Below are 21,870 nucleotides of genomic sequence, written 5' to 3'. Positions count from 1 at the left end.
CCTGGGGACAAGGACACGGTCAGGGGACAGGGACAGCCCCCCTGGGGACATGGGGACACATGGGGACAGTCAGGGACAGCCTGGGACCCTCCACGGCCAGGGACAGCCCCCCTGGGGACATGGGGACAAGGACACGGTCAGGGGACAGCCTGGGACCCTCCACGGCCAGGGACAGCCCCCCTGGGGACATGGGGACACATGGGGACAGTCAGGGACAGCCTGGGGACACCCTGGGACCCTCCACGGCCAGGGACAGCCCCCCTGGGGACAAGGACACGGTCAGGGGACAGGGACAGCCCCCCTGGGGACACAGGGACAGTTAGGGACAGTCAGAGACAGTCAGGGATACCCTGGGACCCTCCATGGCCAGGGACAGCCCCCCTGGGGACATGGGGACAAGGACACGGTCAGGGGACAGCCTGGGGACAGGGACAGCCCCCCTGGGGACACAGGGACACATGGGGACAGTCAGGGACAGTCTGGGGACAGGGACAGCCCCCCTGGGGACACATGGGGACAGTCAGGGACAGTCTGGGGACAGGGACAGCCCCCGTGGGGACACATGGGGACAGTCAGGGACAGTCAGGGACCCTCCACGGCCAGGGACAGCCCCCCTGGGGACATGGGGACAGTTAGGGACAGTGTCCCCATTGCCCCCAATGTCCCCATTGCCCCCAGTGTCCCCATTGCCCCCAATGTTCCCAATGTCCCCTGACCCCTCATTGCCCCCATTGTCCCCAATGTCCCCAGTGTCCCCAGTGCCCCCATTGTCCCCACTGTCGCCATTGTCCCCATTGCCCCCATTGTCCCCACTGTCCCCATTGTCCCCAATGTCCCCATTGCCCCCAGTGTCCCCATTGCCCCCATTGTCCCAATTGTCCCCAGTGTCCCCAGTGTCCCCATTGCCCCCAATGTCCCCATTGTCCCCATTGTCCCACCCTCTCCGGGCGTCCTTGGTGTTGACGGTGAACGTGGCCGGGCGGTTGATGGCGCCCCATTGTCCCCAATGTCCCCAATGTCCCCAATCCCCCCAATGTCCCCAATCCCCCCAATGTCCCCATTGTCCCCAATGTCCCCATTGCCCCCAGTGTCCCCATTGTCCCCAGTGTCCCCATTGTCCCCAATGTTCCCATTGTCCCCAATGTCCCCATTGTCCCCAGTGTCCCCATTGCCCCCAATGTCCCCAATGTCCCCACCCTCTCCGGCGTCCTTGGTGTTGACGGTGAACATGGCCGGGCGGTTGATGGCGCCCCATTGTCCCCAATGCTCGCAATGTCCCCAATGTCCCCAATGTCCCCATGTGTCCCCAGTGTCCCCAATGTCCCCAATGTCCCCATTGTCCCACCCTCTCCAGCATCCTTGGTGTTGACGGTGAACGTGGCCGGGCGGTTGATGGCGCCCCATATGTCCCCATTGTCCCCATTGTCCCCATTGCCCCCAATGTCCCCATTGTCCCTAATGTTCCCAATGTCCCCATTGTCCCCAATGTCCCCAATGTCCCCAATGTCCCCATTGTCCCCACCCTCTCCAGCATCCTTGGTGTTGACGGTGAAGGTGGCCGGGCGGTTGACGGTGCCGTGGGTCAGCCCGGGGCCGTAGGCGGTGACGTGGCCGCTGTTCACGTAATCCACATAGAACTGCAGGGGGCTGCCTGGGGGGGACACACGGGGACATGGGGGGGGTCACAGCGTGTCCTGACCCCCCCACGGTGTCCCCAAACTGTCCCCAAATCCCCCATGGGGACAGTGACCCCAAAGAAACTCCCCAAAGCCACCCCCAGGTGACAGAATCCACATAGAACTGCAGGGGGCTGCCCGGGACAGGGGGACACGGGGACATTGGGGGGGTCACAGCGTGTGCTGACCCCCCCACAGTGTCCCCAAACTGTCCCCAAACTCCCCACGGGGACAGCGACCCCAAAACCCCCCCAAAACTCACTCCTGGCTGCTCCCATGGGTTCCAAACACCTCAAAATCTCCCAAAAAATTCCAAAATTCCCCCAAATTCCAGGTACCAGGGATGTGGATGCTGTTACAGCAGATGTCCATCTCGTGCAGCCAAAACTCCCCCAAAACTCCCCCAAACCCCACCCTTGGCTGCTCCCATGGGTTCCAGACACCCCCAAACACGCCAAAATTCCCAAAAATTCCCCAAAATTCCCCAAAATCCCCCCAGATTCCCATACCAGGGATGTGGATGCTGTTACACTGAATGTCTACCTCGTGCAGCCAAAACTCCTTAAACCACCCCAAAACTCCCCAAAACCCACCAAAACCCACCCTGGGCTGCTCCCATGGGTTCCAGACACCCCAAAATTCCCAAAAATCCCCCAAAATCCGGGTACCAGGGATGTGGATGCTGTCACAGCAAATGTCCATCTCGTGCAGCCAAAACTCCTTAAACCACCCCAAAACTCCCCCAAAACCCACCCTGGGCTGCTCCCATGGGTTCCAGACACCCCCAAACACCCCAAAATTCCCCAAAATTCCCCGAATTCCCCCCAAACTCCCCATACCAGGGATGTGGATGCTGTCACAGCAGATGTCCATCTTGGGCAGCCAAAACTCCTTAAACCACCCCAAAACTCCCCAAAACTCCCCCCAAACCCCCCAAAACCCACCCTGGGCTGCTCCCATGGGTTCCAGACACCCCAAAATTCCCCAAAATTCCCCGAATTCCCCCCAAAATCCGGGTACCAGGGATGTGGATGCTGTCACAGCGGATGTCCATCTCGTGCAGCCAAAACTCCTTAAACCACCCCAAAACTCCCCCAAAACCCCCCCAAAACTCACTCCTGGCTGCTCTCCTGGGGTTCCCAACACCCCCAGACACCCCAAAATTCCCCAAAATTCCCCAAAATTCCCCAAAATCCCCCCAAATTCCTGTACCAGGGATGTGGATGCTGTCACAGCGGATGTCCATCTCGTGCAGCCAAAACTCCTTAAACCACCCCAAAACTCCCCAAAACTCCCCCCAAACCCCCCAAAACCCACCCTGGGCTGCTCCCATGGGTTCCCAACACCCCAAAATTCCCAAAAATTCCCAAAAATTCCCCGTACCAGGGATGTGGATGCTGTCACAGCGGATGTCCATCTCGTGCAGCCCCGCCTCGCTGGGCGCAAACCTCACGGTCACCGTGCCGTCCTTGTTGTCCGTGATGTCCGGGGTGGCCACCTTGCCCGAGGGCATCCGCACCTCACCTGGGGGACAGGGACACCTGGGGTCACCTGGGACACCTGGGGACACCTGGGGACAGCTGGGAGGGACAGGGGACACCTGGGGTCACCTGGGACAGCTGGGGACACCTGGGGACAGCTGGGGACAGCTGGGAGGGACTGGGGACACCTGGGAGTGATTGGGGACACCTGGGGTCACCTGGGGACACCTGAGAGGGGCTGCAGTGGCCACCTTGCCCGAGGGCATCCGCACCTCACCTGGGGGATACCTGGGGTCACCTGGGACAGCTGGGGACACCTGGGAGGGACTGGGGACACCTGGGAGTGACTGGGGACACCTGGGGACAGCTGGGGACAGCTGGGGACACCTGGGACACCTGGGAGGGACTGGGGACACCTGGGAGTGATTGGGGACACCTGGGACAGCTGGGAGTGATTGGGGACACCTGGGGACACCTGAGAGGGGCTGCAGTGGCCACCTTGACCAAGGGCATCCGCACCTCACCTGGGGGGACAGGGACACCTGGGGTCACCTGGGACAGCTGGGGACACCTGGGAGTGATTGGGGACACCTGGGGTCACCTGGGACAGCTGGGACACCTGGGGACACCTGGGACAGCTGGGAGAGATTGGGGACACCTGGGGACAGCTGGGGACACCTGAGAGGGGCTGCAGTGGCCACCTTGCCCGAGGGCATCCGCACCTCACCTGGGGGGACACCTGGGGACACCTGGGACAGCTGGGACAGCTGGGGACAGCTGGGAGTGATTTGGGACACCTGGGACAGTTGGACAGGTGGGGATACCTGGGGACACCTGGGACAGCTGGGAGGGGCTGCAGTGGCCACGTTGCCCGAGGGCATCCACACCTCACCTGGGGGGACAGGGACACCTGGGGTCACCTGGGGACATTGGGACAGCTGGGAGTGATTGGGGACAGCTGGGGACAGCTGGGGACACCTGGGGACTGCTGGGGACACCTGGGACAGCTGGGAGTGATTGGGGACACCGGGGACACCTGGGGTCACCTGGGACACCTGGGGACAGCTGGGGACAGCTGGGGACAGCTGGGGACAGCTGGGGACATCTGGGGACAGCTGGGAGGGACTGGGGACACCTGGGAGTGATTGGGGACACCTGGGGACAGCTGGGGACATCTGGGACAGCTGGGGACACCTGAGAGGGGCTGCAGTGGCCACCTTGCCCGAGGGCATCCGCACCTCACCTGGGGGACACTGGGGTCACCTGGGACACCTGGGACAGCTGGGGACACCTGGGACACCTGGGGACACCTGGGGACAGCTGGGAGTGATTGGGGACACCTGGGGTCACCTGGGACAGCTGGGGACACCTGAGACACCTGGGGACAGCTGGGGTCACCTGGGACAGCTGGGAGTGACTGGGGACACCTGGGGACACCTGAGGACACTTGGGGACAGCTGGGACAGCTGGGAGGGACTGGGGACACCTGGGACAGCTGGGGACACCTGGGAGGGACAGGGGACAGCTGGGGTCACCTGGGACACCTGGGGCACATGGGGACACCTTGGGGACACCCAGAGGCACTTTTGGGCTGTTCAGGGCTGATTTGGGGATGATTTTTGGGTGTTCCTGGGGTGGTTTTGGCTGGTTCAGGACCGGTTTTGGGGAGATTTTTGAGGGGATTTGGGGCTGAGTTTTGGGGTGGGTTTTGGGGTGGTTTGGGTTCATTTTGGGGTGGTTTGGGTTCATTTTGGGGTGGTTTTGAGGTATTTTGGGCCTATTTTGGGCTGGTTTTGAGGCATTTTTGGGCCTATTTTTGGGGCTGGTTTTGAGGGATTTTTGGACCAGTTTTGAGGAGGTTTTGGGCGGATTTTTGGACCAGTTTTGAGGATGTTTTGGGCAGATTTTTGGATGTTTTTGGGCCAACTTTGAGGTATTTTTTTGGCCAGTTTTGGACCTGACCCTGAGGTATCCTCGGGCCGATTTCCCACTCGTTTTTTTGTATTTTTGGGGCAATTTTGGGCCAGTTTTGGGGACCCCCCCACCCCCCAAATTCGGGGTGTCCCTCTCACCTGTGATCTCGCCCTTCTTGATGGTGAAGGGGATGACGAGGTCGAAGGGCCGCAGCCCGGCCATGTCCAGCCCGTTGACCCCCAGCAGCGGCCGGTCCGTGGCCTGGGGGGCACCGGGGGTCAGAGCACCCCAAAAACCCCACGTCCCAACTGTCACCCCAAACTCCCTGCTCCCCTCCATTTTCCCCCAAATTTTCCCCATTTTTCCCTGTTTTTCCCCAATTTTCCCCCATTTTTTTCCCATTTCCCCCCATTTTCCCTCTGTTTTTTCCGGTTTTTATTCCGAGTTTTTTCCCCTGGGTTTTGCCCCCTTTTCCCCATTTTCTCCCCTTTTTTTCCTCATTTTCCCCCATTTTTTCCTGGTTTTTCCTGGTTTTTCCCCTGTTTTCTCCCCGTTTCTCCCCATTTTCCCACTCACCATGACCTGGAAGGGGCTGTTGGGGATGTGCTCCCCATGAACTGCACACATTTCCCCATTTTTACCCCCATACGTCCATTTTCTCCCCCATTCTTACCCCATTTCTCTCATTTTTACTCCGTTTTTCCCATTTTTTTTCCATTTTTTCCCATTTTTACCCCGTTTCTCCCCATTTTCCCACTCACCATGACCTGGAAGGGGCTGTTGGGGATGTGCTCCCCCAAACCTGACGCAGACCCCACATTTCCCTCTATAATCCCCATTTTCCCCACTTTTTCCCCATTTCCTCCCTTTTTCCCCCTTTTTCCCATTTTTACCCCATTTTTTCCCATTTTTACCCCGTTTCCCCCATTTTCCCACTCACCATGACCTGGAAGGGGCTGTTGGGGATGTGCTCTCCCCGAACCTGACGCAGATCCCAGATTTCCCTCTATAATCCCCATTTTCCCCCATTTCTACCCCATTTTTACCCCGTTTTTTCCCGTTTCCTCCCATTTTCTCCCCATCTCCCACTCACCATGACCTGGAAGGGGCTGTTGGGGATGTGCTCCCCGCCGAACCTGACGCAGATCACGTATTTGCCGGGCTGGGGCGCGGTGTAGAAGATGTCGAAGGTGCCGTCGGGGTTCTCCACCACGTCCACGTCCACCTCGGAGCCGTCGGGCGTGCACACCGAGCAGGTGACCTTGCCCTTGCCGGCCGCCTTGGCGTCCACCGTGATCAGCGTCTGCTCGCCCAGCTGGATGGTGGGGCCCAGGCCTGGACCTATGGAGATGGGGGTCAGGGACCAGGAACCCCAAAATGGGGCGAGGAACCCCAAAACAGGGTCAGGAATCCCAAAACTGGGCCAGAAACCCCAAAACGGGACCCATTTGGACCAGGAATCCCAAAATGGGGCCAGAAACCCCAAAATGGGACCAGGAACCCCAAAACGGGGCTAGAAACCCCAAAACGGAGCCAGAAACCCCAAAACGGGACCCATTGGGGCCACCATGATCAGCGTCTGCTCGCCCAGCTGGATGGTGGAGCCCAAGCCTGGACCTGAGGGAGATGGGGGTCAGGGATGGGGCCAGGAACCCCAAAACGGGACCCATTGGGGCCAGAAACCCCAAAACGGGACCAGGAACCCCAAAACGGGGCCAGAAACCCCAAAACGGGAGCACCGTGATCAGGGTCTGCTCGCCCAGCTGGATGGTGGGGCCCAGGCCTGGTCCTATGGAGATGGGGGTCAGGGACCAGGAACCACAAAATGGGGCCAGGAACCCCAAAACGGGGGCAGGAACCCCAAAACGGGACCAGAAACCCCAAAACAGGACCCATTGGGGCCAGGAATCCCAAAATGGGAACACCGTGATCAGGGTCTGCTTGCCCAGCTGGATGGTGGGGCCCAGGCCTGGACCTGAGGGAGATGGGGGTCAGGGACCAGGAACCCCAAATTGGGACTGGGAAACCCAAAATGGGACCCATTGGGGCCAGGAAACCCAAAATGGAACCCATTGGGGCCACTGCGATCAGGGTCTGCTCGCCCAGCTGGATGGTGGGGCCCAGGCCTGGACCTATGGGAGAGGGGAGTCAGGGACCAGGAACCCCAAAATGGGGACAGGAACCCCAAAATGGGGCAAGAAATCCCGAAATGGAACCCATCTGGGCCACCGTGATCAGGGTCTGCTCGCCCAGCTGGATGGTGGGGCCCAGGCCTGGACCTATGGAGATGGGGGTCAGGGACCAGGAACCACAAAATGGGGCCAGGAACCCCAAAATGGGACCCATTGGGACCAGGAATCCCCAAACGGGACCAGAAACCCCAAAACGGGGCCAGAAACCCCAAAACAGGAGCACTGTAATCAGGGTCTGCTCGCCCAGCTGGATGGTGGGACCCAGGCCTGGACCTGAGGGAGATGGGGGTCAGGGAGCAGGAGCCCCAAAATGGGGCCAGAAACCCCAAAATGGGGCCAGGAACCCCAAAACGGGGCCAGAAACCCCAAAATGGGACCCATTGGGGCCAGGAATCCCAAAATGGGAACACCATGATCAGGGTCTGCTCGCCCAGCTGGATGGTGGGGCCCAGGCCTGGACCTGAGGGAGATGGGGGTCAGGGACCAGGAACCACAAAACGGGGCCAGAAACCCCAAAATGGGGCCAGGAACCCCAAAATGGGACCCATTGGGGCCACTGCGATCAGGGTCTGCTCGCCCAGCTGGATGGTGGGGCCCAGGCCTGGACCTATGGGAGAGGGGAGTCAGGGACCAGGAACCCCAAAATGGGGCCAGAAACTCCAAAACAGGGCAAGAAACCCCAAAACGGGACCAGGAACCCCAAAATGGGACCCATTAGGGCCACCGTGATCAGGGTCTGCTCGCCCAGCTGGATGGTGGGACCCAGGCCTGGACCTATGGGAGATGGGGGTCAGGGACCAGGAACCACAAAATGGGGCCAGAAACCCCAAAATGGGGCCAGGAACCCCAAAACGGGACCCATTGGGACCAGGAATCCCAAAATGGGGCCAGAAACCCCAAAATGGAACCCATCTGGGCCACCGTGATCAGGGTCTGCTCGCCCAGCTGGATGGTGGGGCCCAGGCCTGGACCTATGGGAGATGGGGGTCAGGGATGGGGCCAGGAACCCCAAAATGGGGCCAGAAACCCCAAAACGGGGGTAGGAACCCCAAAACAGGACCCATTTGGGGACATCTGGAACAGGAACTCATTGGGAACCCCAAAATGGGGCCAGAAACCCCCAAATGGGACCAGGAGTCCCAAAACAGGACCAGGAACCACAAAATGGGGACAGGAATCCCAAAAAGGGGCTGGAAATCCCAAAATGGGGTTGGGAACCCCAAAATGGGACCCATTTGGGGACATTTGGAACCCCAAAACGGGGCCAGGAACCCCCAGGCTGGACCCATTTGGGGTTACCATGGTGGGACCCCATCGGTGGCCCCAAAATGGGATCCCATCATTAATTTTGGGGGGTCCCCATCATTAATTGGGATCACGGGGGTCTCTCATCACTAATTTTGGCGGGGTCCCTTCATTAATTAAGATCATGGAGATGTCCCATCATTAATTTTGGAGGGTCCCCATCATTAATTTTAGGGGATCCCTTCATTAATTAAGATCATGGAGATGTCCCATCATTAATTTTGGAGGGTCCCCATCATTAAACTGGAGGGGTCCCTTCATTCATTGAGATCATGGGGCTCTCCCATCATTAATTTGGGGGGGTTCCTCATCATTTAAATCGGGTTCCTCCCACCCCAAACCCCCTCCCAACCCAACCCTCACCCCCTCCCCTGTCTCCCCCCCTTCCCCTCATGCAGGGCCATTTTTGGGGTGCGAAGGGGGCTCGATTTTGGGGTGCAAAGGGGGGGTTTTGGCCATGCTCCCCCCCCCCAAACCAAGCCGTGCTCTTACCTAAGCCGTGACCTCCGATGGAAACTACAGCGTGGGGGGGGGTGGGCGTGGGGGGGTGGGCGTGGGGTGGGGTGGGCAGAGAAGCAAGAAATCCAGTGAGACACAGCCGTGAGACCCCCAAAACCCCCCGAAACCCCCCCAAAATCCCCCAAAACACCCCCAAAAATCCCCTTTCCCCCCTCAGTGCAGCCGTGCCCCTTTCCCGGCAGGGTTGTGCCCCCCCCATTCCTGAGGAGATTTTCGCGGTGGTTTCTCCCATTCCTGAGGTGGTATCCCCCATTTTGGGGGGGGGGTTCCCCTGTAGTTTTTGGGGTGGTTTTTCCCATTTTTGAGGTGTTTCCTCCCAATTTTTGGGGTTTTCCCCCCGTTTCGGGGCTCACCGGTAACCGTGCACTTGCTGGCGTCGCCGGTGGGCACGGCCCGGATGCGGTAGGGGGAATAGGGGATCTCGTCCCCCCCGTATTTGATGAGGATGGTGTAGCGGCCGGTCATGTCCGGCACGTAGGACACGGTGTAGGTGCCGTCCTGATTGTCCCGGATTGAGGCTTTCTTGGGCTTCCCCTCAGGATCCTGAAGGGAAAAAGCAGGAATTTTGGCCATTGGTGAGGTGAGAATGGGAATTTGGGCAGTTTTTAGGGTGTGGGGTTGGATTTTAGGGCTGGGAAAAAGAATCCCAGAGCTCCCGGGTGGGTCATGCACCCTTGGGCTTCCCTTTGGGATCCTGAGGGGAAAAAGTTTTTCCTGAGGGGAAAAAGTGGGAATTTTAGCCATTGGTGAGGTGAGAATGGGAATTTGGGCGGTTCAAAGGTGGAAAAATGGGAATTTGGGCTAGAAAAAGGATCCCAGAGCTCCCAGGTGGGGTCATGCTCCCTTGGGACTCCCCTCAGAATCCTGAGGGGAAAAAGCTTTTCCTGAGGGGAAAAAGTGGGAATTTTAGCCATTGGTGAGGTGAGAATGGGAATTTTGGTGGTTGGGAGAGGAAAAATGGGAATTTGGGCAGTTTTGGTGTGTGGGGTTGGATTTTAGGGCTGGAAAAAGGATCCCAGAGCTCCTGGGTGGGTCATGCACCCTTGGGATTCCCCTCAGAATCCTGAGGGGAAAAAGTTTTTCCTGAGGGGAAAAAGTGGGAATTTTAGCCACTGGTGAGGTGAGAATGGGAATTTTGGTGGTTGGGAGAGGGAAAATGGGAATTTGGGCAGTTTTTGGGGTGTGGGGTTGGATTTTAGGGCTGGGAAAAAGAATCCCAGAGCTCCCGGTTGGGGTCATGCACCCTTGGGCTTCCATTTGGGATCCTGAGGGGAAAAAGTTTTTCCTGAGGGGAAAAAGTGGGAATTTTAGCCATTGGTGAGGTGAGAATGGGAATTTTGGTGGTTGGGAGAGGGAAAATGGGAATTTGGGCAGTTTTTGGGGTGTGGGGTTGGATTTTAGGGCTGGGAAAAAGAATCCCAGAGCTCCCAGGTGGGATCATGCTCCCTTGGGACTCCCCTCAGAATCCTGAGGGGAAAAAGCTTTCCTGAGGGGAAAAAGTGGGAATTTTAGCCATTGGTGAGGTGAGAATGGGAATTTGGGCAGTTCAAAGGTGGAAAAATGGGAATTTGGGCTAGAAAAAGGATCCCAGAGCTCCTGGGTGGGGTCATGCAACCTTGGGATTCCCCTCGGGATTCTGAGGGGAAAAAGTTTTTCCTGAGGGGAAAAAGTGGGATTTTTAGCCACAGGTGAGGTGAGAATGGGAATTTTGGTGGTTGGGAGAGGGAAAATGGGAATTTGGGCAGTTTTTGGGGTGTGGGGTTGGATTTTAGGGCTGGGAAAAAGAATCCCAGAGCTCCCGGTTGGGGTCATGCACCCTTGGGCTTCCATTTGGGATCCTGAGGGGAAAAAGTTTTTCCTGAGGGGAAAAAGTGGGAATTTTAGCCATTGGTGAGGTGAGAATGAGAATTTTGGTGGTTGGGAGGGGGAAAATGGGAATTTGAGCAGTTTTTGGGTGTGGGGTTTGATTTTAGGGCTGGGAAAAAGCATCCCAGAGCTCCCGGGTGGGTCATGCACCCTTGGGATTCCCCTCAGAATCCTGAGGGGAAAAAGCTTTTCCTGAGGGGAAAAAGTGGGAATTTTAGCCATTGGTGAGGTGAGAATGGGAATTTGGGCGGTTCAAAGGTGGAAAAATGGGAATTTGGGCTAGAAAAAGGATCCCAGAGCTCCCGGGTGGGTCATGCACCCTTGGGATTCCCCTCGGGATCCTGAGGGGAAAAAGCTTTTCCTGAGGGGAAAAAGTGGGAATTTTAGCCATTGGTGAGGTGAGAAAGAGAATTTTGGTGGTTGGGAGAGGGAAAATGGGAATTTGGGCAGTTTTTAGGGTGTGGGGTTGGATTTTAGGACTGGGAAAAAGAATCCCAGAGCTCCCGGTTGGGGTCATGCACCCTTGGGCTTCCATTTGGGATCCTGAGGGGAAAAAGCTTTTCCTGAGGGGAAAAAGTGGGAATTTTAGCCATTGGTGAGGTGAGAATGGGAATTTGGGCGGTTCAAAGGTGGAAAAATGGGAATTTGGGCTAGAAAAAGAATCCCAGAGCTCCTGGGGTGGGTCATGCACCCTTGGGATTCCCCTCAGAATTCTGAGGAGTAAAAGTTTTTCCTGAGGGGAAAAAGTGGGAATTTTAGCCATTGGTGAGGTGAGAATGAGAATTTTGGTGGCTAGGAGGGGGAAAAGGGAATTTGGGCAGTTTTTGGGTGTGGGGTTGGATTTTAGGGCTGGGAAAAAGAATCCCAGAGCTCCCAGTTGGGGTCATGCACCCTTGGGCTTCCCTTTGGGATCCTGAGGGGAAAAAGTTTTTCCTGAGGGGAAAAAGTGGGAATTTTAGGGATTGGTGAGGTGAGAATAAGAATTTTGGTGGTTGGGAGGGGGGAAAATGGGAATTTGGGCAGTTTTTAGGGTGTGGGGTTGGATTTTAGGGCTGGGAAAAAGCATCCCAGAGCTCCTCGGTGGGTCATGCACCCTTGGGCTTCCCTTTGAGATCCTGAGGGGAAAAAGTTTTTCCTGAGGGGAAAAAGTGGGAATTTTAGCCATTGGTGAGGTGAGAATGGGAATTTGGGCGGTTCAAAGGTAGAAAAATGGGAATTTGGGCTAGAAAAAGGATCCCAGAGCTCCTGGGTGGGGTCATGCTCCCTTGGGATTCCCCTTGGTATCCTGAGGGGAAAAAGTTTTTCTTGAGGGGAAAAAGTGGGAATTTTAGCCATTGGTGAGGTGAGAATGAGATTTTTGGTGGTTGGGAGGGGGAAAATGGCAGTTTGGGCAGTTTTGGGCAGAATTTGGGCAGTTTTGGGTTTTGGGGTTTGATTTTAGGGCTGGGAAAAAGAATCGCAGGGCTCCTGAGTGGGTCCCTTGGGCTTCCCCTCAGAATCGTGAGGGGAAAAAACCTGGATTTAGGCGACGTGATGTGGATTTGGGGATAAAAAGTGGGAATTAGAGAATGTGGAACAGGGTTTTGGTGTAAAAACCTTGGAATTAGGAACTCTGTTGTCACTTTGTGGCCACCAGCACACAAAACTCCCACCTCCACCACCAACCGCCCCTCACAACAAACCCCAACCGCCCCATCTCCAACACTCCCCCACCTCCACCAAACGCCCAAAAAACCCCAAATCCCACCCTCCCCACCCCATAAAGAGCCCCAAAACCCCAAAGGCACCGTGATCTGCACGGCCAGCAGCCCCTCGCCGGCGTCCTTGGCGTCGATGGTGAACTCCACGGGCAGGCTGGCCGGCACCCCCGTGGTGTTCAGCCCGGGCCCGCTCGCCTTCACTTTGCTGGCGTCGTGCGTGGGCAGCGCCTTCACCTTGAAAGGGCTTTAGGGGAGGAATTTTGGGGTCAGGACAGGCCAAAATACCTGGGGTGACACCTGAAATGTCCCCTCCCAGCCACCATTGAGCACCTGCGGGGCACCTCGTGGTCGCCGTAGCGCACGGAGATGCTGTAGGGGCCCTCGCGGGACGGGACGTAGGACACGCGCTGAGTGCCGTCGCCGTTGTCGGCCACGTCCACGGGCTCCAGCACGCCTGGTGGGGGAAATGGGGGTTTTGGGGTTTTTTTGGGTTTTTTGGGGGTTTTTTTTGGGTGTGTTTTGGGTTTTTTTGGGGGGTTTTTTGGGGTTTTATGGGTGTGTTTTGGGGTTTTTTAATGGGTGTTTTTATGGGTGTTTTGGGGGGGTTTTTTTTGGGTGTGTTTTGGGGTTTTTTGGGGGGTTTTTTTGGGGTTTTATGGGTGTTTTTGGGGATTTTTTGGGTGTTTTTATGGGTGTTTTTGGGGGTGTTTTTATGGGTGTTTTTTGAGGGGTTTTTTGGGTTTTTTTGGGGTTTTTTTTCGGGGATGTTTTCGGGGGTTTTTTCGGGTTTTTGGGGGGGGGTTTATGGGTGTTTTTCGCGGGTTTTTTGGGGTTTTTATGGGTGTTTTTGGGGTTTTTTAATGGGTGTTTTTATGGGTGTTTTTGGGTTTTTTTATGGGTGTTTTTTGAGGGTTTTTTGGGGGGTTTTATGGGTGTTTTTATGGGTGTTTTTGGGGTTTTTTTATGGGTGTTTTTATGGGTGTTTTTGGGTTTTTTGGGGGGGTTTTTTATGGGGTTTTTGGGGGGTTTTTTGGGGTTTTTATGGGATGGGTTAAAAGGATTGTAGAGTAACATAAGAGTAACAGGGTAGTACAGAACTTATTAAAAGGGGGAATGAGGTGGCCCCAAATCCTACAGGGTGTCCCAAAATCCCCATAAGGTGCGCCAAAATCCCATAGAGCAGCCCCAAAATCCCATAGAGCACCCCCAAAATCCCCACAGGGTGTCCCAAAAGCCCCACAGGGGGCACCAAAATCCACACAGGGTGCCCCAAAATCCCATAGGGTGCCCCAAAAGCAGACAGGGCAGCCCCAAAATCCGCACAGGGGGCACCAAAATCCCCAATAAGGTGCCCCAAAATCCCCATAAAGTGCCCCAAAAGCCCCATAAGGTGCCCCAAAATCCCAGAGGATGCCCCAAAATCCCACACCTAGTGCCCCAAAATCCCACAGAGCATCCCCAAAATCCCACAGGGCAGCCCCAAAATTCCACCTAGTGCCCCAAAATCCACACAGGGGGCACCAAAAGCCCCATAAAGTGCCCCAAAATCCCCATAAGGTGCCCCAAAATCCCACAGGGTGTCCCAAAATCCCCACAGGGGACACCAAAAGCCCTATAAGGTGCCCCAAAATCCCATAGAGCAGCCCCAAAATCCCCATAAGGTGCCCCCAAAATCCCACAGGGTGTCCCAAAAGCCCCACAGGGAGCACCAAAATCCCCACAGGGGGCACCAAAAGCCCCATAAGGTGCCCCAAAATCCCACAGGGCAGCCCCAAAATCCACACAGGGGGCATCCCCACAGGGGGCCCCAAAAGCCCCATAAGGTGCCCCAAAATCCCATAGGGTGCCCCAAAAGCAGACAGGGCAGCCCCAAAATCCCCATAAGGTGCCCCAAAATCCCACAGGGTGTCCCAAAAGCCCCACAGGGCAGCCCCAAAATCCACACAGGGTGCCCCAAAATCCCATAGAGCACCCCCAAAATCCCATAGAGCACCCCCAAAATCCCACACCTAGTGCCCCAAAATCCCACAGGGCAGCCCCAAAAGCCCCACAGGGCAGCCCCAAAATCCTCACAGGGTGTCCCAAAATCCCCATAAGGTGCCCCAAAATCCCAGAGGGTGCCCCAAAATCCCCATAGGTGCCCCCAAAATCCCATAGGGTGTCCCAAAATCCCCATAAGGTGCCCCAAAATCCCACAGAGCATCCCCAAAATCCCATAGAGCACCCCCAAAATCCCACCTAGTGCCCCAAATCTACAGTGCCCAAAGCCCCAGACAGCCCCCAAAATCCCCCCAAATCCCCCCAAATCTCCCCCAACTTCTCCCACTGACCTTTGGGGCCCTGGACTTTGACGTCCAGCGGGGCCACGCCGGCCTTGGAGGCTGTCCACGGTGAAGCTTTGGGGGACGTTGGCCCGAACGTGGCCGGGGCTCAGCCCGGGACCCCCGCAGGTCACTCGGGACGCGTCCACCACGTCCGACACCGGCACCTGGAAGGGGCTCCCTGGGGGAAAACGCAGGAATGAGGGGATCTGGGCTGAGGTTTGGGGAAAAAAAATGGGATTTTGGGAATAATTGAGGATTTAGGGGTCAACAGGGGGAAAAAATGGGGGTTTAGGGGAAATAAATGGGGTTTGGGTGGGTTTGGGATCAGCAAGGGGAGCAATGGGATTTAGGGGTGGCTGCAAAATGTATCATCAAAGTTTCTAAAAATCCCATCAAATCTCTCAAAAATCTTCCTGAAAAGCCCCCAAAATTAAAATCTTTAAAAATTGTGTGAAAATAAAAAAACAAAAAAATTACCTGAAGAAATAAAAAAATCCCTAAAAATCCCTCCCCCTCTCCCCACGAAAAAAAATTTTGAAAAATCTCCCAACACTCAAAAAAATCCCCTGAATTTCAAACAATAAATCCCTGAAATTAAAAATAAATAAATAAATAAATAAATCCTCCGGAATGAAAAAAAAAAAAAAAATCCCCCGAAATGAAATTAAAAAAATCCTCCAAAATTCAAAATAAACCCCAAAAATTTCACCAAAAAAAAATCCCAAAAAATTAAAAAAAAATTCCCCAATAATTCCCCCAAAAATTCTCAAAAATTCCCCAATAATTCCCAAAAATTCCCAAAAAACCCCCCCAAAATTCCCAAAAAAATTCCCAAAAAGTTCCCAAAAAATTCCAAAAAAATCCCCAAAAATTCCCATAAAATTCCAAAAAAATTCCCCAAAAATTAAAAAAAAATTCCAAAAAAATTCCCAAAAATTCCCCAAAAAATCCCCCCAAAAAGATCCCAAAAATTCCCCAAAAAATCCAAAAAAATTCCAAAAATTCAAAAAAATTCCCCAAAAATTCAAAGAAAATTCCCCAAAAATTCCAAAAAATTCCGAAAAAAATCCAAAAAAATTCTGAAAAAAAAATCCAAATAAAATAAAAAAAATCCCCAAAAATTAAAAAAAAATCCCCCAAAAAATCCAAAAAAATCCCCAAAAAAATTCAAAAAAAATCTCAAAAAATCCCAAAAATTTCACAAAAATCCCCCAAAAATTCCCCAAAAAATAAAAAAAAATTCCCAAAAATTCAAAAAAATTTTCCAAAAAATCCAAAAAAGTTCCGAAAAAAATCCGAATAAAATCCAAAAAAATCCCCAAAAATTAAAAAAAAATCCCCAAAAACTCCCAAAAAATCCCAAAAATTCCCCCAAAAAATTCCCAAAAAATCCCCAAAAAAATCCAAAAAAATTCCCCATCCCCCAAAAATTCAAAAAAATTTCAAAAAAATTCTCAAAAAATTCCCAAAAAATTCCAAAAAAATCCCAAAAAATTCCCAAAAATCCCCCAAAGTTCCCGCGTGCCGGGGCTCACCGGGGACCTGGTGGCCGCCGTAGGTGACGTTGAGGCTGTAGGTGCCGGCCTCGTAGGGCACGTACTCCACGGAGCAGCTGCCGTCCTTGTTGTCCGTGCACGACATCTTGGCCTCCGAGGGCCCCTCCACGGCCAGGCCCAGGCCCCCCGTGCCAGCGCCCCTGGAAATGGGGTTTGGGGTTGTGGGATGGGGGGAAATGGGGTTTGGGGTTGTGGAGAGGGCAGGAAATGGGGTTTGGGGTTGTGGGAATGGGGGAAATGGGGTTTGGGGTTTGGGGTTTTGGGAAAGGGGGAAATGGGGTTTGGGGTTGTGGGATGGGGGAAATGGGGTTTGGGGTTGTGGGAATGGGGGGAAAATGGGGGGAAATGGGGTTTGGGGTTGTGGGAAAGGGGGGAAATGGGGTTTGGGGTCATGGGAGGGGGAAAATGGGGGGAAATGGGGGGAAATGGGATTTGGGGTCATGGGAAAGGGGAAATGGGATTTGGGGTCATGGGAGGGGGGGGAAAATGGGGGGAAATGGGGGGAAAATGGGGTTTGGGGTCATGGGAAAGGGGGAAATGGGGGGGAAATGGGATTTGGGGTCATGAGAGAGAGGGGAAATGGGGGGAAATGGGGTTTGGGGTCATGGGAAGGGGGGAAATGGGATTTGGGGTTGTGGGATGGGGGGAAATGGGGGGGAAATGGGGTTTGGGGTCATGGGATGGGAAGGAAATGGGGGGAAATGGGATTTGGGGTTGTGAGAAAGGGGGAAATGGATTTGGGGTCATGGGAGAGAGGGGAAATGGGGGGCAAATGGGATTTGGGATCATGGGATGGGGAAATGGGATTTGGGGTCATGGGAAGGGGGGGAAATGGGGTTTGGGGTCATGGGAGGGGGGGAAATGGGGGGAAATGGGGGAAAATGGGGTTTGGGGTCATGGGAGAGAGGGGAAATGGGGGGGAAATGGGATTTGGGGTCATGGGATGGGGGAAATGGGGGGAAATGGGGGGAAATGGGGTTTGGGGTCATGGGACGGGGGGGAAGGATGGATTTGGGGTCATTGGAGGGGGAGATTTGGAGGGAAAATGGGATTTGGGGTCATTGGAAGGAGAGGTTTGGGGGGAAATAGGATTTGGGGTTGTGGGAAAGGGGGAAATGGGTTTTGGGGTTGTGGGAAAGGGGGAAATGGGGGGAAATGGGGGGAAATGGGATTTGGGGTCATGGGAATGGGGGGAAAAGGGGATTTGGGGTTGTGGGAAAGCAGGGAAATGGGATTTGGGGTCATGGGACAGGGGGAAATGGGGGGAAATGGGATTTGGGGTCAATGGAGAAAGGGGAGGAAATGGGATTTGTGGTTGTGGGAAGGGGGAATGGGATTTGGGGTCATTGGAGAAGAGATTTGGAGGGAAAATGGGATTTGGGGTCATTGGAGGGGAGGAAATGGGGGGGAAATGGGATTTGGGGTTGTGGGAAAGGGGGGGGAAATGGGATTTGGGGTCATTGGAAGGGGAAATTTGGGGAAGAAAATGGATTTTTGGGGTCATCGTGGTGAGGTTTGGGGGAATACAGGGGGAAGTGAGGGAAGTGCGGAGGAGGAGATTGGGAATTTGGGGAATTCCCATTGGGATTCTGGGAATTCTTGGCAGGATTTTGGGGATTTCCATCGGGATTCTGGGGATTCCCATTGGGATTTTGGGGATTCCCATTGGGATTTTGGGGATTCCCATCAGATTTTGGGGATTCCCATCAGGATTTTGGGGATTCCCATCGGGATTCTGGGGATTCCCATCGGGATTCTGGGGATTCCCGTTGGGATTTTGGGGACTCCCATGGGGATTTTGGGGTTTCCCATCAGAATTTTGGGGATTCCCATCAGGATTTTGGGAATTCCATGGGGATTTTGGGGATTCCCATCAGGATTTTGGGAATTCCCATGGGATTTTGGGGGATTCCCATGGGGATTTTGGGAATTCCCATCGGGATTTTGGGAATTCCCATCGGGATTTTGGGGTTTCCCATTGGGATTCTGGAATTCTTGGAAGGATTTTGGGGGTTTCCTATCAGGATTTTGGGAATTCCCATGGGGATTTTGGGGATTCCCATCAGAATTTTGGGGATTCCCATGGGGATTCTGGGGATTCCCATCGGGATTCTGGGGATTCCTGTTGGGATTTTGGGGGACTCCATCGGGATTTTGGGGATTCCCATGGGGATTTTGGGGATTCCCATCAGAATTTTGGGGATTCCCATGGGGATTTTGGGGTTTCCCATGGGGATTTTGGGGTTTCCCCATGGGGATTTTGGGAATTCTTGGCAGGATTTTGGGGATTCCCATCAGGATTTTGGGGATTCCCAATCAGGATTCTGGGGATTCCCATGGGGATTTTGGGGTTTCCCATCAGAATTTTGGGGACTCCCATCAGGATTCTGGGGATTCCCATGGGGATTTTGGGGATTCCCATCAGGATTCTGGGGATTCCCATGGGGATTTTGGGGATTCCCATCGGGATTTTGGGGATTCCCATTGGGATTTTGGGCTCTCACCGGGTCTCCACGGTGAATTTGTTGGGCTGGTTGGTCAGGTGCCGCTCTGGATGCCAGGGGCCGTGCACCCGCACCCGGCTGGGGTCGCAGCCCTCGGTGACGGGGACACGGAACGGGCTCAGCGGCACCGGGGACCCCCCGTAAGGTCACGTCCACCTTGTGCAGGCCTGCGTGGGGCAAGCGGGGTCACCCCAAATCCCACCAAAAATCCCCTCAAAATCCCTAAAGATTGCCCAAAAATCCTGCAAAATCCCCTCCACACCCCCCCAAACCCATAAATGTCCCTCCAAGTCTCTCAAAATCCCTTAAAATTCCCCAAAACCCCCAAAATGTTCTAAAATCTCCCCAGGATGTTCCAAAATCCTCTCAAACCCACCAAAATCCCTCCCAATTCACTGGGAATCCCCCAAAATCCCTCATAATCCCTGAAAAACCTTCACAATCCCTCAGAATATCTCAAAATTCCCCCCAAGCCCCCAAAATTCTCCCGAAATTCCCCCAAATCACCCCAAAATCACCCTAAATCCCAAAAAAATCCCAAATCCCCCAAAATCCCCCAAATCCCCCCGGAACGCGGCACGCGCGCGCTCACCCTCCTCGTAGGGCGTGTACTCACGTGGTAGGTGCCGTCACCCCGGTCCTCCACGAAGGTCTCGGTGACGTTTCCGGAGGGGTTGGACACCAGGGCCTTGACCAGGGGCGCCGCCGGCCTTGGACACGGCACAACACCACGAGCGTCCCGACCACCTCGAACTCCGTCACGGCCTCGACGGAACACGGCTGGGACGGCGAAACGGGTCGGGGTCAATGGGGTCTTCTTCAACCCAACCCAACCCAAACCCAACCCAACTCATCCCACTCAACTCCAGCCATATCATCTCAACCCAACAAACTCAACTGAACCAACTCAATTCATCCAAATCCAACTCAACCCAACTCATCCCAACCAACCCAACTCAACCAAACCCAACTTATCCCAACCTACCCAACTCAACTCCACCCAAATCATCCCAACCCAACCAAACTCAACTGAACCCGACTCAACCCAAGTCAACTCCAGCCATATCATCTCAACCAACCCAACTCAACCAAACCCAACTTATCCCAACCCAACTCCACCCAAATCATCCCAACCAACCCAACTCAACTCATCCCAACTCAATTCATCCAAACCCAACTCAACCATCCAAATCCAACTCAATTCATCCAAACCCAACTCAACCCAACTCATCCCAACCTAACTCAACCAAACCCAACTATATCCAACCAACCCCAACTCAACCCAACCCAACTCATCCCAACCCAACTCATCCCAACTCAACTCCAGCCATATCATCTCAACCAACCCAACTCAACCAAACCAAACTATATCCCAACCAACTCAAGTCAACCCAACTCAATTCATCCCAGTCAACCTAACTCTAACCAACCCATTCCATCCTCTTCCAACTCAATCCGACCCAACTCAACTTGTCCAAACCCAACCCAACTGAACATAACTCAACCCAACCCAACTCAACCCAACCCATCGCATCCTCTTCCAACTCAACTCAAGCCAACCCAACTGAACTGAACACAATTCAACTTAACCCATCCCAACTCAAGTCAACCCAGCCAACCCCATCCTGTCCCATCATCTCCCAACCCAACCCAACCCATCCCAACCCCAACCCCAAACTCACCCTTCCCCTCCACGCCGGGCCCGTACACCTTGATGCCGCTCGTATCCACGGCGGCCGGCGCCGGCTCCACGCGCACGGTGCTGGGGAAGTGCGGCACGGGCTGCCCGCCGTACTCCACGGTGACGGTGTGCACGCCGGCGCTGCGCGGCGTGTAGGCGATGGTGTAGATGCCGTCGCCGTTCTCCTCCACCCCTCACGTCCGCCCGCGCCCCGGCCTCCGAGGCGATGCCGATGGTCAGCTCGGCCGTGCCGGCCCGGCTGCAGTCCACGCGGAACCGCCCCGGCTGCCCAGCCGTGGCCTTCTCCAACCCCGGCCCTTCGCAGGTGACCTTGGAAGGGTCGAACTTGGGCCGGATGGGAAGCGCGGAAGGGCGAGCCCGGGATGTGGGCGCCGGCGAAGAGGATGTTGATGTTAGTAGTCGCCGGGCTCCGTGGGCAGGATAGGACACGGAGCAGGTGCCGTCGCCGTTGTCCTGGCACTCGATTTTGGCCTCGCAGGGCCCCTCCACGGTCAGCCCCAAACCGCCCGTGCCGGCGCCTTTGGTGTCGATGGTGAACGGGGCTGGGACCCCCGCCAGGCCCCCCTGGAGACCGGGGCCGAAGGCACGGACCTGGGGAGATGGAAGGGTTGGGTTGGGTTGGGTTGGGTTGAGTTTGGATGGATCGGGTTGGGATGGGTTAGGGTGGCTTGGATTGGTTGAGTTGGGTTAAGTTGGGATGGGTTGGGTTGGGTTGGTTGGGTTGAGTTAAATTGAGTTGGGTTGGGTTGGGTTGGGTTGAGTTAGGTTGAGTTGGGTTGGACTGGTTGAGTTTAATTGAGTTGGGTTAAGTTGGGATGGGTCAAGTTGGAACTGATTGGGTTGGGTTGAATTGAGTTGGGATGGGTTGAGTTGGGTTCGGTTGGGACTGAGTTAGGTTGAGTTGGGATGGGTTGAGTTGGATTAGTTGGGTTGAGTTGGGTTTGGTTGAGTTGGATTAGTTGGGTTGAGTCAAGTTGGGATGGGATGGGTTGGGTTAGGTTGAGTTGGATTAGTTGATTTGAGTTGGGAAGTTGGGTTGAGTCAAGTTGGGATGGTTGGGATTAGTTGGGTTTGGTTGAGTTGGATTAGTTGGGTTGGGTTGAGTCAAATTGGGAATGGTTGGGTTAAGTT

At 54.8% G+C, this 21,870-nt stretch overlaps 1 protein-coding gene across 1 annotated transcript in view; it reads right to left on the bottom strand.

Annotated features, from left to right (window-relative positions):
• Window positions 1-582: 582 nt before the first annotated feature.
• LOC143692775 (filamin-A-like) overlaps window positions 583-21,870 on the bottom strand; it is a 70,827-nt gene continuing 49,539 nt past the window's right edge. Inside the window, 21 exon segments of the mRNA XM_077173016.1 lie at window positions 583-614; window positions 1,523-1,651; window positions 3,060-3,200; window positions 5,230-5,332; window positions 6,165-6,412; window positions 9,061-9,084; window positions 9,441-9,630; window positions 12,741-12,897; window positions 12,984-13,107; window positions 14,984-15,032; window positions 15,034-15,155; window positions 16,513-16,673; window positions 19,038-19,180; window positions 19,182-19,204; window positions 19,630-19,653; window positions 19,656-19,817; window positions 20,720-20,909; window positions 20,911-21,075; window positions 21,077-21,133; window positions 21,135-21,158; window positions 21,160-21,330. Of these exon segments, the coding sequence (XP_077029131.1) occupies window positions 583-614; window positions 1,523-1,651; window positions 3,060-3,200; window positions 5,230-5,332; window positions 6,165-6,412; window positions 9,061-9,084; window positions 9,441-9,630; window positions 12,741-12,897; window positions 12,984-13,107; window positions 14,984-15,032; window positions 15,034-15,155; window positions 16,513-16,673; window positions 19,038-19,180; window positions 19,182-19,204; window positions 19,630-19,653; window positions 19,656-19,817; window positions 20,720-20,909; window positions 20,911-21,075; window positions 21,077-21,133; window positions 21,135-21,158; window positions 21,160-21,330 (2,439 nt within the window).

Source organism: Agelaius phoeniceus (assembly GCF_051311805.1).
Source record: "Agelaius phoeniceus isolate bAgePho1 chromosome 37 unlocalized genomic scaffold, bAgePho1.hap1 SUPER_37_unloc_1, whole genome shotgun sequence".
In the NCBI taxonomy this organism is placed as follows: Eukaryota; Metazoa; Chordata; class Aves; order Passeriformes; family Icteridae; genus Agelaius; species Agelaius phoeniceus.
This window is presented reverse-complemented; position numbering and strand designations above follow the sequence as displayed.